The following is a 17,401-nucleotide window of genomic DNA, read 5'->3' as shown; positions in this document are numbered from 1 at the left end:
TTTTCCTCTGCATCAGATTGGTAGTAAACAGAATGGCAGATGGTCAGCAGATACGAGACTTCAGTGAAACAACGTGAATTAAATCAACTAAAAAACAGTCCAGAATTTTTTTCTCTACTTCTCATGAGTAACACTTTGCAATACACAGGAAGAATGTCAAATAATTCACTTTAAGCTGCATTTGACATAGATTAAAAAAAAATAATCTATATAAAAAAAAACAAATAAGGATTTACCTGAGATCTGTCAATGCGGTAAAAACGATCAGCAGAAGTTGCTGCAAGACAGAGAAACAGCAGAAAACAGTCTGAGCAGGACTGCCTGGAGAAGATGGGCTGCACTAACATTACTGGCTCATAAAACAACCCCTGTGTCAGGGAAGTCACAGTGGTTCCACAAGGACATAAGCTAATTCCTAATGTCCATATAAGTGGTGTGTCCTGGGTCAGTACTGTGACCAGCATCTTTGTCAGCGGCACGGACAGTGGGGTCGAGCGTGCCCACAGTGAGTTCCCTGCTCACACCAGCCTCTGTGGAGCAGGGAACACACTGGAGGTGAGGAACACCAGCCAAGGGCACCTTGACACGCTTGAGAGGTGGACCAGTGCAAGCCTCATGGAGTTCAACAAAATGCAAGATCCTACACAGGAGCCATGGCAATCCCAGGCACAGCCAGAGGCTGCGTGGAGAAGTGACTGAGAGCAGTCCTACAGAGGAGGACTTGATGGCTGGTGAAAAACTCAGCATGAGCCAGCTGGGTATGCTTTAAGCCCAGAAAGCCAAGCATGTCCTGGGCTTCAGTAAAAAGGAAAGTGGCCAGCAGGTCAAGGGATGGGATTCTCCACTTCTACTCTGCTCTTGTGAGACCCCGCCTGGAGTGCTGTGTACAGTTCTGTTGTCCCCAACACAATAAGGACCTGGAACTGTCAGAGCAAATCCAGAGAAGGGCCATGAAGTTGATAAAGGGACTGGAGAACCTCCCTTACAAAGACAGACTGAGAAAATTAGGGCTGTTCAGCCTGGAGAAGAGCAGGTTGCATGGAGGCTTCAAAGCAACCTCCCAGCACCTGAAGAGGCCTACAGGGAGGCTGAAGCTGGACTCTTCATCATGAACTGTGGTGACAGGACAAGGAGTAAGGGGTACAAACTGAAAAAAGGGGAAATTTGGGCTGGATATTAGGAAGAAATGACTATCAGAGTGGTGAGATAGTTTCCCAGGGAATTTGCGAAAGCCCCAACCCAGGCAGTGTTCAAGGTTAGGCTGCATAAGGCCTCGAGCAGCCTGGTCTAGTGAGACTGTCCCTGACTGTGGCAGCGGGGCTGGGTCTAGATGATATTTAAGGTCCCTTCCAACCCCTAACATTCTATGATTCTGTGATATTCCTATTCCATCAAATGCTGAATTTGAAGGCTTAATGAAACAGTAGTCACTGAAAATATTAACTTGAAATAAATATTTTTAAAATGTGTAAAATGGATTTCAGTCTTATAAGAAGAACTGATTACATTAAAATAAATGACAGAAAAAGCTGCTTTGTTCTGATGAGACTATAGCAAGCATATACGGAATTTGATAGGTCTAATGGGATTAATTCAAACTCTGAATCTAAAGATCAATAATATGCTTAGGAGCTCTTTATAAATCAAATACACGGCCACAGATATTGACTCTGAATTAGCAATATGTTCAAGGAAAATTTATTCTACTCATGAAAAACACATGAAAATTGGGGGATTCACCAAATAAAGCATGTATTATGAATCTTGTCGTTGCCAAATCATTTATATTACTAAACCCAAAAGCAGTTATCACCTACAATGTGCTTCATCAGATGCCATTTTTTTGTATCTGCTTTGCATTTATTTGGGTGAGTGAAATCAGGTTCATTCACTCTGCAGTTCTGACACAAGAACACAGTGATGTAGCATTGTAGGTTTTGGCAGTTCACAGGAATATCAAATACTAAAGACAAAATCTGAACACATCTACCCATCCAGCTTTCTCCAAAAGCCAAACAGATTCTCACCATGGCTTTTATCAATGTCCCTCATGAGAGACAAGGAAGGGTGATTAGAAATTGCCAAGGATAATTTGTTTTTGTTTTGAGCATTAAAAATTTAAGTCTCCTCATGCTGAAGCTTTTGTAAAAGCAGATGCCATCCATTTCAGCTGCTAATTCCTGTGCTCTGGAGCCTGATGTAAAGCCCAGATAAATCATCTGCTTTTACGAAGTCTGGGCCAAATACAAGCGCAGCTCTCCAGTGCAGAGTTACAAGGAATGGGAGGTACCTTTCTGTCACCTAAACATTGTAGTGCCTAAAGCACCTGCAGAGAAACCAGGGTAAAGAACTCAGCCTTGCCAGCAGCAGTGAATTGCCACAACTGGCTGCACTCTGAGCTCAGGCAGTGCACGCCATAAAGTCTGCTCATCACAGCAGAGACACTGATAAACCACTGATAACCTGCCTCTGGGAAACGCCCCTCTGAGGGATGAAAAATCTACACAAGATATTTTGATTATTATATGAAGGACCTGTTTCATTTTTTAGAGGGGAAAGGGGGGCACGCAGCTCCATTTCTACCTGCTCAGTGTAACAAGAAGGAACAGTTACCCCCTTCTAGTAATACATTCAGAACTGTTCTCCATAAGCCCACCAGAAGCAGGCAGCATGCTAGGCACAGGAGAGGGGAGATGCACTTACCATCTAGGAAGCACCATCTAGGAGAGAGCCTCTGAACAGAAAGTACTCTGGGGAAAGAGCTTTCCTGGTCCTGGACAGGGCATGAAAATTACATTATTATAAAACCCCAACATACTGTTTCTTCTCTAGACAGGACTTCTAGATTTTCTAGACTTGGACTTTTTTATTTTGCTTTACCAACATTGTACAATGTGCAAAATCTATATAACCCAGGAGCCAAATGAAATTATTGGGGAGGAATTTAGATCTTCTTCCTGACCTGTACTTATCAAAGGCTCAAATGGGCTACCTCATGTGGTTTTAGCTCTTACTGGAAAAGCAAAAGAGATCAAAAGGGATCTAAGAGAGCAGAGGGTGATCATGGACAGCTCTGTTCCAGGGTCAGCCAACTTCCTAAATCTACTGCATACAACACTTAAACACAAATATATTTGCACAGGGCAAAACAGAGTAGCATGGACCTTTGGCACACACAATTTATATAGATACAGGTTCTATCCTTATTCACATCTTAAGCAGTACAACCAGCACATCTGCAAATGTTGTAAATTCAGGTATGTGTTGGCTCAAGATTATTTACTTCTCTTTCAGACAACAGACCACAGAGTAGTACACCAAATGACGTGGCAGGAAAAGCTACAGGGAGGATTTTACTTGATCCCATAAACCTTATTCTCATATACAGGTTATGGTATCCAGCCTCTGTGCTTCACGGAGGTGGAGACAATGACAGCGTAACATTCCATAAAGTGAACTATAACTATACATGAGGAGCAAATAACACATTTCAGGGATTTCACAGAATCAGATTTAAAATACAACTTTGTCTAATACAGGCAAACAGACTTGTGGGATTTTTAGGTTTGATTGTATGGCCACTGGAATGTTTGCTGGAAAATCAAGGATCTCTGAAATCCACTGGGCTTGCTGACATTGTTGTGTCTACATGCACAAAGCTTTATGTATCTTAATATTTAGTCCACTCTGTGTGAAATGGAGGGGACTGCAATGCAAAGGACAAAAGGAAGAAAACATCCAATGGTGTTTATATATACAATGCAGTTTATAAAAAGAGGAGAAATTAGTAAAATTCATAGAGTACAAAATGCTGAGAAAATGAAGATAGGAATACTGCTGGTAAATTTCAACTCAAGTCACAAATTGCACTTTGTGACATACTCCCTCCAAGACTTCATTACAGTCCAACTACAGACCTAGCTTGCAAAGTCTCAGGCCCATGAGAATGATATTTTGTGAGCATTAAACTCATTAGAGAAACAAAACAGAATGAGAAAACACTCCAATATATTTTTTCTCATTTGCACCTGGGTTTGCTAGTATTTCTGCTGACTGCCTGCTTTGAACTGCAGAGGAATCACACAAGTTAATTGCATATAGGAGACTTAAAAGTACCCATAACACCTTATTAGTGAGGTATGAAGACGGTTTCATCAGCTCAAGCACCCTATTCATGCCCTTTATCCCCCTCTTTTCCCCATTTCTGTAATATATAGAGGGATGCCAAGAAATATGGAACAAACCTCAAATTAATCTAATGAGACAATTTGCAGAAATGACCCACTGAGGGGGAAAAAAAAAAAGAATCCTAGACAAACAAGTGATGAAGACAAAACACAGAGAGGGGGGAATTTAAAATGTAGCATCATAAAAAATGAATGGTATGTTAGGGATTTCACACTGCTGTGCACTAGAGAAGATGGGTAGGCAACTAATTTATATACTGCTGTAACTGCAGAGGTTAGAGCCAAGTATGGAGCTGATTTCTGACATTTCACACTCTTGTACATCTCCCCATATACACAGATTTAGTTCTTCATTTTACCTCAGGCAGTTTCCTACACATGGAGCAGTCAGCAGCCACTTAGGTTAATTTATAATGAGAACAGAATCATACATGCTGGTTTATTAGTCAATTTTCTAGACACTAACACTGTTCTAAAACTCCATTCCAGGGCAATGATTGATGGAAATGTCAAGAATATGAAGTTAGCATTGGATAGGGAAACAAAGAAACAAACCATGAACTGATATAAAGAAGGCAACTCCAGGAAAACATGCCAAATTGCATTTTCTTATAGTGTCTGCAGCCAGTGCATCTACGGGCATTCTTGTGAAACTGGAATTATGTATCACCCAAATAATGATGAACCCCAAAGAAATTATCTGCAATTTCACCACAACTGGTTCCTGTGGGCTAGGTCTCTATGCTTTCTCAGTGAACTCATGCCAGCTGATCCAACAAGACTTGTATTGTTATTTCTAGGAAAATACTATCAACACCATGCAAATTTTCCTGTGCACTATGTCAATTGAGCATGGTTTGTGCCAAGTCTCCATGCTAATATTAGAGAATTTCAAGAGTCAGTAGAGTTATTTTTCTCATACAGGAAACACACATGTGCTTAGGATGTACTAAAACATTACCCTGAAGATTATGTAAAGGTAGATGACTGTCCTGTACAGAATTATTAAGAGGATGGGCCTGCTAAAACACCTTTTGTTTTCTCAGTGATAGATTTCATTAGAACAGCTATGCAATACAATGTCATTGTTCAGTTTCTCAGACAGAGGAACAATTTTACTTTTGTCATTTGTCCCACAGGACACATTTGTTCATTCACTTGAATATGGAAAATACTGCTATCGTAACATCACTCACATCATCAAGCTCTGCTAATTTTAAAGGTGATTCCATAAAACTTGTCCAAGAGAAAGCCGAACTAGCTTCCAATATTTAAGGGTAAACAAAATAATCAGATAATTAGAAATTCATCCAACATATGGGTCTTTCACCCAAGAACATACAGGTTCAAATGCAAAGAGTGTCATTCCATTTTTAAGCCTCTTTCTGTTCTGATACTAAAAGGAAAGCTTATCTTACCTGGTAATGAACTCTCTGTGTAGTAGAGGTTACTGACTGTAGGTCCTAGCCGGAGAATGAAAGACATGGCAGTGATGAAAAAGATTAAAACAACAAGAAGAGCTGTTTGTAGTTCTATTATTTGAAGTGGCTGGGCAAACACAAATAATTTTGCAAATATTTTTCACTGGTTTTAAGCATATGAAACAAACTCCACAGAAAAGTCGGGGAAAGTTAACCCAAAGTTTAGATTTGTATACATTTGGTCCAAAAAATACTTTCAGAAAAAAAAAAAACAAACAAAACCTTACACTGTATCTTTATTGTGGTAAAAAAAATCTATTTGTTCCAAGAGAACTATCTAAATTTACAATATCAGTAACAAAATCAATGAAAATATAGTAAGACACTTTTGCAAATATTTCTGAGTGATTAATGCACTAAAGAAAACCACTGACAGTTCTCTCTATTTTAAGACAACCTCACTCCAAGGAGGTCATATCAGAATGATCCTGACATTTAACAGGGTTCAGGCATCTAATTTATTTTAATAGAGATTCTGTCAGATAGTTATAGCACATGACACAGTCTACTGAAGAGCCTGGCCTGCACACCACTGCCCTCCAGCAGCATGCAAGTTGGCAGAGCCCAGTAAACCTTGGCATCTCTGCTCCCAGCAAGTGGGACTGAGCCAAATCAAGCACACACACAAAAATTAGTACAAACCCTGCAAAAGGTTGGAGAAACACAGTTTCTCCACAACCAGTATGGGTAATTCAACCAAAATATCTAGCTCTGCTTTCTTCAGGGGTTGTACCTAAAACTGCCTGAACTCAGTGTGAGATCACATTTCTAATCTGATGAGATCATTGACATTATTATTTCTGTAATCATTATTATTATTTACTGCAATTTTCTGTACTGGATACTTCAAATATGCACCACCTATGGCTTTATATTTGATAACAAGAGCTACACCCCAGGTCTGAATGTCCAAAAGTGCATTTGATGAAGGGAATCCTGGCTGAAATGCATACAAGTGAAAACCTGAAGTGAGAAACTAAGGCTCATATTCAGACTGCATGTGCAGGGATCCAAAACTTATGGGAAGTCAGTGGCTCCCAAAGAGTTTAGTGGTAGGGATGAGGTTCATAGTTCCTTCATAAATTAGACAACAACATAATTTAGGCAATTTATAACAATTATAAATTGTTATAAATGTAATTGTATAAATTCTTTATAAATGTAGCATCCACAGACTTGTAAATGTTATTGAAAGCTGTCACTAAGAGACTGAAAAAAAATCAGAGACAATACATTAATGAAAATCCATTAGTTTTATCATTAAAGGGGTTCACAATTAAAATTATTTGGGTAATGAGGAATTTGGAGTCTGCGTTTCCTCTGTATTGTAGAATGAACTCTCATGAGACAAGGTGCTCGAAAATAAGAGCAAAACTATTGTTAGCTGTGTGAACACCCATTTCTGTGTCTTTGAAAATATCTAGTTGATATTTGCTGTGTTTAGTGGTGTCTCAGATTACCCAATGACAGCATTAGAGAACTATATTTGCATAATTAGACCCACTCAAATACCACAGTGTTTATCCTTGCATAACACACTTTCTAATCTATAATTTATGTAATTTCAACAAGGTATATGGAAAGTCCTAGTATTCCATTATAAATCAAGGAGAAGTAAACACACCCATCCACTTCAATTCTATTATCATTTAAAAGGAATCAGTATGATTTTTAATTGCGTGTCTAGTGAATATTTTCCAGTACTTTTATTATCAGGTCTGAATTCTAGAATTTTGATTTCAACGGTAGGCAAATTGCAATACTCTTGATACGTGATTGTTGCAATTATTAGACCCCTGCTGAACTGAAAGGAGCATAAAATAGGCCTGTAAGTGATACCTGAATTCACAAAAGCCTCACCTCTTGTAGACGGTCAATGTACATACGACAAGTCTCCAAGTCACAATCTCCTCGTACAACTATGATTCCTAGGGGAATGGCTGAAAAAAATCAAAAAACAAAGAAAAACCTCTTTAACTGAAGTCTCTTGAACTGTAATAGACTTGCAATGGTTTCCAACTTTGTTTTTTTAATATCCTCATGATTCTTTTTTACTATTTAAACCTTAACAGTTATGTAAAAACAAGTGCATATTATTCTTCATTATTTTCACCCATTTATAATTATCAAATATCTCATTTTCAACCATCTTTCATTGTTTCATGAAAGAAGTTAAAACATATTCAGTTTAACTGTGTGCTTCATTTTCAGATCTGAACATCAAATATTGTCTGCAAAACAAAGGGACATACCCCAGAACAAGTGTTATGGGAGAGACCCTTATACCTTGTAATAAGAGTGATATTTCATTCTCAGAACTCGTAGTCTACAGATTTAAAGCAATGGAAGTCACAGCCTGATTTCAGGGAAAACTATCCAACACCAGGTTATTTTAATGTAAAGGTGCTTCTAAATCAAAACAGACATTATTCCATTTACACACAGAATTGACACGTTTCCATATTTAGTCAGAAAAAAACAAACAAACAAAAGATAACTTGTGAAAATACAGCAAAACCTTGCAGGTTAGGACAAAAGCTTTAATAACAGGAGATGGAGGTTTCCATGTTCATTCTGTTTTTAACACCAAAAAGAGTTTGAAGCAAAATCACAAAAAGAAAAATAAATAATAAAGAATACAACAAAAGAGAAAAAATTAAGTCCACAAGAAAGGTACCAAGAGAGCTACCTACTAAGATCACATTAAATAAAAAGAAAACAAGTGAAAACTCTTGAGTACCTGTATTTGTGAAAGCAAATCACTGAATTAAGTTCTTTTTTTTCTCACTGAAGGTTCTTTAATCAAATAATGGCCAAAAAATTTTGGAAGCAGCAGGAAAGATATTTAAATCTTCACATGAAATATTCCAGAAGCAGAACAGACTATCAACTCATAAACAATTTTGAAAACTGAATAATGAGCAGCAACATAAAATCACCAAGGTTTCTGAGATAAACAGAAAACACAACTGTGCTCCAACCCTTCCTGCTGTTGAAAAGAATTTGATTAAGCAGGAGAGATACTTAAATACTGACAAGATTTCATTCTGATAAGAGAACAAGACAGTGCTAAAAGACATTGGGGAAGAGACCTCCTATTTTTCTGGTCCTCTGAGGCTTGAAGCACAAAAGGAGCTCAGTGGTTTCCAGGGAAAAGAGCTGGGGAGTGCCTTTTGTAGTCAAGGCCACTGTGGACTTCAGAGGCCAGCACAGGGCTAAACAATGCTGCCAGAATTGTGTTTGGGAAGCAAATTGAACAGCAGAAGAGCTGTGGACCCAGGAAAACAGGAGTCAGGGAAAAAAATGCTGGAGTGAGAACAGGAACATAAAAAGGGTTAGGTGGGAAGGAAGAGGTCACACATCTCCTGAAGCAACACTGACATCCAATAGTGATGACAATCCCCCTGCACATTTTCAGAAGGGCCAGGTGGAAACAGAGCTCATGGAGACCTCCCAGACTCTTTCACTACAGAACAGAGACTGAGAGACAAGTGTGTGGAAGGAGGGTCAGAAACAGGGCTTGCTTCACGCACTCCAGTGCTCTGGGTTACTGACTGATTCTCTTTGCTTAGTGTTTATTATTGTTTAACCTGCTTTGGCAGGAGCCCCTTAAGCTCTTTGCAGAGAGTTCTTAATGGCTATCTAGTTTCAATTGAGCAGATCCCTTTGCAGCCCTTACTGAAAGAAGTGTTTGTTAAATTCATTTATAGCACTAAAAACTGAATTGTAGCAGACACAGCTACACCTCCAACAGCTACAGAGCACTAGGGAGTTACAGCACTGGCTTACAGATTGTCACCACAGATTTTGTCTCTCTTCTGTGCTTAGTGGGGACTAAAGCTTTGACCTGACAAAACACAGATCTAACAGAATTGGAATCCTTAACTATCATCATTCCTGAAAGACCAAAAGAGAAGGACCTTAAAACATTTGTAATTCTAAAAAAATCCACCAAAATGTCTAAAAAGAAAAAACTAGCAAGCAATAGATATCTTAGTGGTGATACTTTGTGAGTCTCACATAATGATTGAAGAAGTAGTGATTCACAGCTTTAATTAATGTCATACTGGTTCTTAGTGGTCAAAGAACAGTTCTGAAAATCTGGGCTGTGTGACTTTGTCCTTAAAAAGAAAGGTGCTCCCTTAACTGTTTGGAAATTGTGAATTAGCATGATGTATGGCTTTTGGGATCAATGACTAGCTAAGAGGTAATGTCTGAGGTGGGTCTCAAGTGGTTCCATTCCATGCGGTTTATGGCCTTTGAAAAACCTTTGAAGCCATTACTGGATAACACTACAGGGTATGCTAATATGTTGCTTTCCAATTTTTGTTGTTTGTTTGTTGCTTGGTTGGCTCCTTTTGCAAGAGCCATTTGGCTTCCAGCAAGGAAAATGTTCAAGCCCTCATTTTTATCATAAACCACAATAAGCAATCAAAATGCACCACACAGTCAAGACTTGCAAAGTGCTTCACAATAGTTTCTGTTCTAAAACAAAAGCAAACGCTTAGTGATTGATAATGGGATAGAAACTCTGGGGTTGCTTCTCGTTCTACAAATAGCGCAATACCATGTAATAGAGGCAAAATGAGTTAATTTATGATAAATCAGTTGAAGGCCAAGTCAACGTGCAAAGCAGACAGTAACATTGTGGGCACTTAGATCCAGGACTACAGGAGTCTCTGCATTTGCTGTGTGGATGAGGATGTGGACAGTACAGAACTGGGCACAGGGATTACAGGATATGCCAGAAGAGAGGTGGGAGTGCAAACACATTAAGAGCATGGGCACTACAAAACAACTTTCCATGTACCCACACACTGTCCACTCCTGTGAATATATGGATAAACCCACACATGTGAATCTGCCAAAAATAAAGGATAGTCTCAGATCATGAGCCAAGCCACAGCACTCAAGTGCCAGATATTTTTCTCCTGAGGCGCCTGCTCTTCTGACCACTTGCATCCATCTCCCAGTTCCTTTGTGCTCCCAAAATGATGAAAAAGGATTTTGTCCAGGCAGCTGTGATGAGCAGCAGTGCAAAAACCCCAGGAAATGAGACAGGCAGACAGTTGCTTCATAATCTGAACCAGTACCACAGAAAGGTTTTTGTTCCTAGCAACACTAACCAAAATCAAGGACCAGTAGGAAGAGGGTTGGGCAGATACAGCAGTATGGCCAGCCTGGTGTTCTAATTAACTGCAAGATTAGGAGTGATTTCCTAAGTCCTCATGAAATTAGCTATGGAATTTATAAACAACAAACAAATCTTCCACCTATTAAGTGCCCATTATGCTGAATACCTAGAGCTAGTGAACTCTTTAATAGTATTGAGCACACAAATGAAGGAAGCCCAAATACACTTATATATATTATAAAATTCAATTAACTTTCCTGTTTACTGTTAAAGAAAGGATTCAATTTGTGATCTTAATACCATGATTAACCCACTTAAATCCCAAACAAAACAGCCTTGAGACAGAACATTACAGTAGATGTGAATGCCAGGAAAACTCATTCTGATTCTGACATACCTCAGGGGACTGGGGAGATTAGACATTGGACTGTAAATGTTTAATGTAACAAATAAAGGATCCTCACTACTGAATATGTCATAAGAATGCCATTTTCCTGAGGGGCTTCCACTTATATTAAGAATATGAAGAACCAAATAAATTCATGGTAGAGAATTATAAGATATTCAGACATTTATATTAAGAGATTTGGCTTTTACTAGTATGGTTTTAATAAAACCAGTTTGTACTGAGTTTGTACAAAAGGATTTTTTTGCCACACAAATCAAAGCCATGTGTCTCTTCAGATCCCTTCTGCTTATTAAACTGAGAAAACCCAAATCTTCCTAGGTTCATTGGTTACTAGTTTTTTAGCCCACTTTCAAAGTCCTCACATATAAGGAGGCAAAACACAGTGGAGGTTATCAGATTAAACCAGATCATGTTTGAAAAGGCAGTCATCCCCTCCAGTCTTTCAGTGATTTCTCCAATACCCTGCCAAAAGTGAAGCTGCCCAAGTCAAAGGAAGAGAGAACCTGTGCCAAACGCAACACAAAAAGAAATGGATTATGGAAAAAAATTTGAAGAGCTGGGAATTGAGACTGGCTAGGAATGGATATTGGGACTAAGAGCTGAGAGCAGAGATCTGGATAAACAGCAAACAAGTATTTAGGGAAAAGAAAAAGAACAGGAACCTGAGCTGTGAGGCCTGCAGAGACAGACTAAGGCAGGAAGGATGTGTGTGGGATGCGTTATCCAAGGGGACAACAGGACTGAAAAAGTAAGAGAAAATCAAATCAGAAAAGCACTAACAAAGCACACAAGTAGGATATGGACAGAAGAACATCACAGAAAAGCATGGGAAAGACAAACTACAGCGTGATTTCCTGGAAAGTATGAAAAGGATCTTAATATTCTTGCTTCTCCCTACTTCTCTAAGGTAAATATCAATTTGTACCTATTTGAAATACTGCACATCTCTTCTAGTTTAAAGATGACACACTTAATGCATGACAATTTCCCATTAGCTCAAAAGGCAGAGGACTGTACTGAATATGCCCTATGAGATGTCAAGACAATGTAGATTTAGATTAGATATTAGGAGGAAATTATCTACAATGAGAGTGGCAGGACACTGGAATGGGTTGCCCAGAGAAGTGGTAGATGTCCCGTCCCTAGGAGAGGTCAAGGCCAGGGACTTTGAGCAGCCTGCTCTAGTGAAAGTGGTCCCTGCCCATGACAGTGGGTTGGGATTAGATAGTTTTTAAAGATCCCTTCCCACTCAAATCATTCTATGATTCTATAACTACATGAGATGAAATTTCAATGGCTTGGGTTTACTCCTTCCCCCAACCTCAGGCAACAACTATTTCCAATATTTAACACACTACTGACTTTTAATCCTCTTGCTTTCACTTTGCTGGGAGGCTTTAAACAATTCATTCAACCCCTCTCAGTTTCAGGTCTTATGAAATCACTGAGATGTAGTAATGCCAAAACTAGCTAATGTGTACACAACACATATTGACAAAACAAGGTTGTTAGAACAAGGTATTGACTTCTAAACAGAGTGAAGTTAATGTTGTCTTTTATGGAACTTCTACCATGTGCCCAAAGAGAACTCCTGACGAATAAATGCCCATTGGTGCATCCTTTATAGAATGAAAGAGAAAGTTTGTAGCTGCACAACCTGCCTTGTCTAAATCCATCCAGCTCAGAGTTGCTTCCCAATATAAGCACACTTCCTTCATGGCTCATGAGGAAGTCTTCTGCTCCCTGCTGACTTTCATATTACATATTCAGGATATCAATACAAAGTCCTAAGTGCTGACTCTTTCTTACTTAGCTAGTTGCTCAAAATTACATGAGCTAATCTCCAAATTAGGTTCACCTGTGATATCCCTAAGTTTTAAAGAGTCAGAATGCCTTTGACAGAGCAAGGATTCTAAATGCATTTCTGGTATGAGGAAACTACATTACCACTGTACATGTACACATCACAATGATTCACTAGCTTGTCACTCTCTGTACCCCCATTATCTGATAAGAACTCCTAGGACAACCCCAAAACCCTAAGATAACCCACAGATATTAGAGGCATACACATTATAGACATTTAGCTACAGATAATCAAAGAGACAAGAATTCAAAGTTAAGATCCCATCATTGTTACAGCATCACACACACACACACAGAGCAAGGAGCCTGCACAGAAAAGGATTGTTAGGTTACAGACCTAATGTCCAATCATTATACATATGGAACTAAATTTTCTCTTAAAATTTCTTCTGAGCCTAGTGTGCTACTTTACTCTAGAGGACATAAGGAGCAGCTGCCTCTGTGTAAAAGAAAGTGTGGGAAACTCAGAACTGATACAGGGCTGAAAGTTATTTCTGATACTGTCATCACTACAATCAGGTATTATTCCTCCTTAATCTTAGTGGTACTGAGGAAGCTAAGTTTACTCTCCATGGCTAGGGTACATACAACAAGTTAAGAGCAGTATTGGCTGACATACCCTATTAAAAATCCTCCAACTCTTACTGCTTATGGTGGGTATTTCACTGATACATTTTTATTGCGCAAATCTGAAATATTGCTAGGAAGAGCTAAGAAGCACTGAAGATCACTAGGTCAATAGCTAGATTGGTTGGTTGGTTTGTTGCCTTCCTTTTTTAAAAAAACATAATTAGTTTCTGCATATGCCCCCATCATCAGGAAATTCTTAGTTATATTGGAAAGGAGAAAATAAGCTGCCACACAGAAAGATTTTGCTGTCTTAAAAATAACTCAATTGTTCACCCACAGTGCTGCTTTGGATCACACTTTCCTGCTATAATAGGAAGCCAGAGAGAGTGCACACAAGGTAAGTGGGCAACAGAGGCAGAGTTAAATTCTGTCCACCTAGAAACAAAAGTCCAGCTCATTTCTTGGATAAGATAATCTTAGTTATGGTCATTGCAATGTACAACTTTCATACTGGCCAGGGATGGTGATGTTTGTGACTAAAGTGACAAGTGCATAGGACATGAATAAGGAGGTGTTTGAAGAGACAACTACATTTGCAGTGAAGAACATTACAACATAACTAAAATGCCAACATATATCCCTTTCTTAAAATGCTGCATGAAAGCATTCATCCTCTTCATTGAAGGATCAATAAGCATCCTCTGTACCATCATTAATCATCCCCCACACAATGCTGAGATGCTGACAGAAGAAAAGAAGGAGCAAGGGGAGGGAAGAAAAGGACAATTCAGAAACAGCATTTTGGTAAAATGCCAGCTGCATTGACAAGAAAAGTAGAAAACAACAGAAGGAGTATGAGCTAAGGACAGTCATGCCCTTCAAAGGACAAAATGACATGCTTTAATTGTTCTGGAGGCTTTCAAAATGAGGTGTCTACCTCCAGCAGAGTGAAGATTAATCTTCATGGAACAGTTTGTATCATGAGCTCCTCTATGTTGGGAAGTGCAATCTTAGGCAAAATAGGGTTGATAGATTCAAATGAGTATTTCAAGCAAACAAAGGGATTAATGTATTTACTGTGAGTTAAAATGATCCAGATTATTACACTGAGGTCAGAGCTTTCAAAACCGTATTATGGAGACATGTAACAGGCAAAAACCATAATAGGTTCTTCGCTATTTTTCCTTCAGGGATAACTCCTTATTAATGGGCTTCCTTTTCCTGTCCAGATTGCTGTGAGATTCTGCTTTGTTCTCAAGTTATTTAGGGAGGTTGAAATGTTTTTAATCCTTGTGGATGGATATTAAGTATAGTGTTCTATATTCAGTTGTAGGTATTCTGCCAAAGCCTGAACAAGTACATAAACATGATCTCCTGCAAGCATCTAATGAGACACCCATACACACAAAAGCTACAGTCCTGCAGAAGGACACCAGCACCTCTTCAGTAACAGCTCCCCAGTAAAAGAGGCATTTGAAGTTATATAACCAGAGAAGTAAGCTTATGACCACCAGTGTATAGTGCAAGTTACATGCCATCTCACAGGACATTCTTACTGCAAAGGCTAAGGTGAAGTGTCTTTCCTGGTTTCTTTTAGGATAGTAGGGATATTTTTATTTTATTTTTCTTGTATTTCTTGTGTTCTTACAGTAAGTAACAACAGTAATGCACAAGCATTTCTGGGACAATTAAAAGACAGCTGGTAGGAAAAACAACTCAATGAAAAATATCTAGGGAGAACAGTCCAGTCCAACTATGTTATATTATCAAGGTGGACATGCATTAACTTCAAAAAGACAAAAGGGTTTTATTACAAATGACCCACCACTGTCCAAAAGCAATCATTTTAACTCTTGATGAATAAATATCTGTTTTTTGAATGATAAACTCTTAAGCACATTCCTAGTAAGTGATCAAATCCATATGAAATCCAAAATGAAGATGTTAGATCAGCTGCTGGCATTTTCTTATGATGTTAATATTATGAATTTTGGCAGGTGACAAATGACATAAATATACAGTTACCACTGCAATAACAATAGTGTAAAAAGTTGTATATTTTGTGTCAGAACATGTAATGGTTCCCAAGTACAAAATACATGCTGACTACAGACACAGAAAATTTACATACATAGTAAGGATGGATGAGGATAGTTCTCAGATGGGAAACCCTCAGATGAATCAAGTTGTTTTTGACAGTGTAGGGGAGCTGTGTTCAATGTGGCCTGAAATCTACTCAATGTCAAACTCAATTTAAACTTGAAGCAAGTTCTCCTCCAATGGGGAACAGCCCTGATCCTGTTAAAATTCTTCTCAGCCCAATGAAGAAGGCTTTGATTGCTTTAAATATGACCACAGTCCACTAACTTCACTTAAGGCTGTCAAGACCTATATTAAATTTAAGCCATTTCAATTCTTTTGTTGTAAGGAGAGACAGTAGATTGAGGAGGGATGGGTCTGGAAGAGTGAAGTGGAAACAGTTTCACTATCTTCCAACAATAAGATAAGCAAACCAATTGAAAGGATTGTCATTCTGTAATTACCAGAGCACTCTGTATTGCAGAGGGGACTGAAGCTCTGTTGCGCAACAGTCATGCTTGTAATTTAATATGAATAATGAGCCAGATGCATAACAAGGCTATTAAATTGTTATCACAAGCAGCCCTGTCCCTCATTGATTAATGACTCTCTGTGTCACCAAGGAAAGGAATTCCATTTTTAAGTGCAGATTGTCATCATCAATGTTGCCAAAGCAACCACTGTCTGCTTTTGACTTACCCCTAAACACGGCAATTAAACCATTACATGAGGAAACAAAACAGTGATTATTCTCTGAAACGGAAAACCGAAGGCTGGTAAAGAGTAAGGGTGTGGGGAACCCAGATTTGGTCCCCAAGATAAATGTACCTGTGCAAGAACTGTGTTCCAGGTCAGTGCACATTCTCAATATCAAATATATCATGGTCTCCCACTCAGTTTGAAATCTGGTGCTAATCATAAAATCTGGTACAGTTCCATATGCTAGACACCCAGCAGAACCAACAGAAAGACATGAATAAAAATACCCTGTGTGAAAAACACTTATTTTACAGTAAATATAATCATAGGGCAGAAACATAGTTAAACAAGAAAGCAGGTGCAATCTCTATACATGATCTTTACAGAGGCTAGTTATATAGAGAGAGCACTTTTGTACATACGCACATATAGATGAGCATACTCTCTACATTACTCATCCAAAAATGTATGCTTGACTCTGTGTTTGGGGTTCTTTTGTTATTTTTGGGGTAAGGGGTTGTTTTGGTCAATGTAAGATATGTATGGAATGTTCTACCAAAAGCAGTTACTATCTGGCTTCTTCCAACTTACAAGCTTCCCGGAGTTTTTCCTTGTCGTAATGTAGCCCCTCGTATTCTTGCAAGTTAATCCTGTTCACTCTGATCCGCAGGCGATCTGGGATGGAATGAGGACTGTAAGAAAAGAAGAAAGCTTCTTAGACAAAGCATTCCCTGGAAGAGCAAAGGAAAACAGGATATGAAGGGATTTCAATCTTCTCTGAAAGAAGAAAACGAACCAGCCTCTTCAAAAGTGGGACAAATCCTCACAGGCTTATTCCTGCATTTAAAATTATGACTTTCTACTGCACAACAGCATAGACATTACACCTTAAATAACAAGCAAGATCAAGAATCCAATTTGTTGATTATGTGACCTGAAACTGTAAAGATTTTTTTCTGAGTTCTTACACCCCGAT

The 17,401-nt window shown here is 38.7% G+C and overlaps 1 protein-coding gene across 7 annotated transcripts in view; it reads right to left on the bottom strand.

The window, feature by feature from the left end:
* The window catches only part of DGKI (diacylglycerol kinase iota), a 198,234-nt gene that overhangs the window by 47,839 nt on the left and 132,994 nt on the right, over positions 1 to 17,401 (bottom strand). For all 7 annotated transcript variants that reach the window (XM_088055421.1, XM_088055424.1, XM_088055423.1 and 4 more), the window contains 5 exons: positions 17,017 to 17,117; positions 7,529 to 7,608; positions 5,606 to 5,650; positions 2,704 to 2,773; positions 237 to 277 (listed from right to left, as the gene is read on the bottom strand). In XM_088055421.1, coding sequence (XP_087911547.1) covers positions 237 to 277; positions 2,704 to 2,773; positions 5,606 to 5,650; positions 7,529 to 7,608; positions 17,017 to 17,117 — 337 coding nt within the window. The remainder of the gene's footprint in view (positions 1 to 236; positions 278 to 2,703; positions 2,774 to 5,605; positions 5,651 to 7,528; positions 7,609 to 17,016; positions 17,118 to 17,401) is intronic.

This window comes from Pseudopodoces humilis, chromosome 5 (genome assembly GCF_049639895.1).
Source record: "Pseudopodoces humilis isolate 2021_Gansu_Grassland_sample_001 chromosome 5, ASM4963989v1, whole genome shotgun sequence".
NCBI classification, from domain to species: Eukaryota; Metazoa; Chordata; class Aves; order Passeriformes; family Paridae; genus Pseudopodoces; species Pseudopodoces humilis.
The sequence above is the reverse complement of the archived record's forward strand: the minus strand, read 5'-3'. Positions and strand labels throughout refer to the sequence as shown.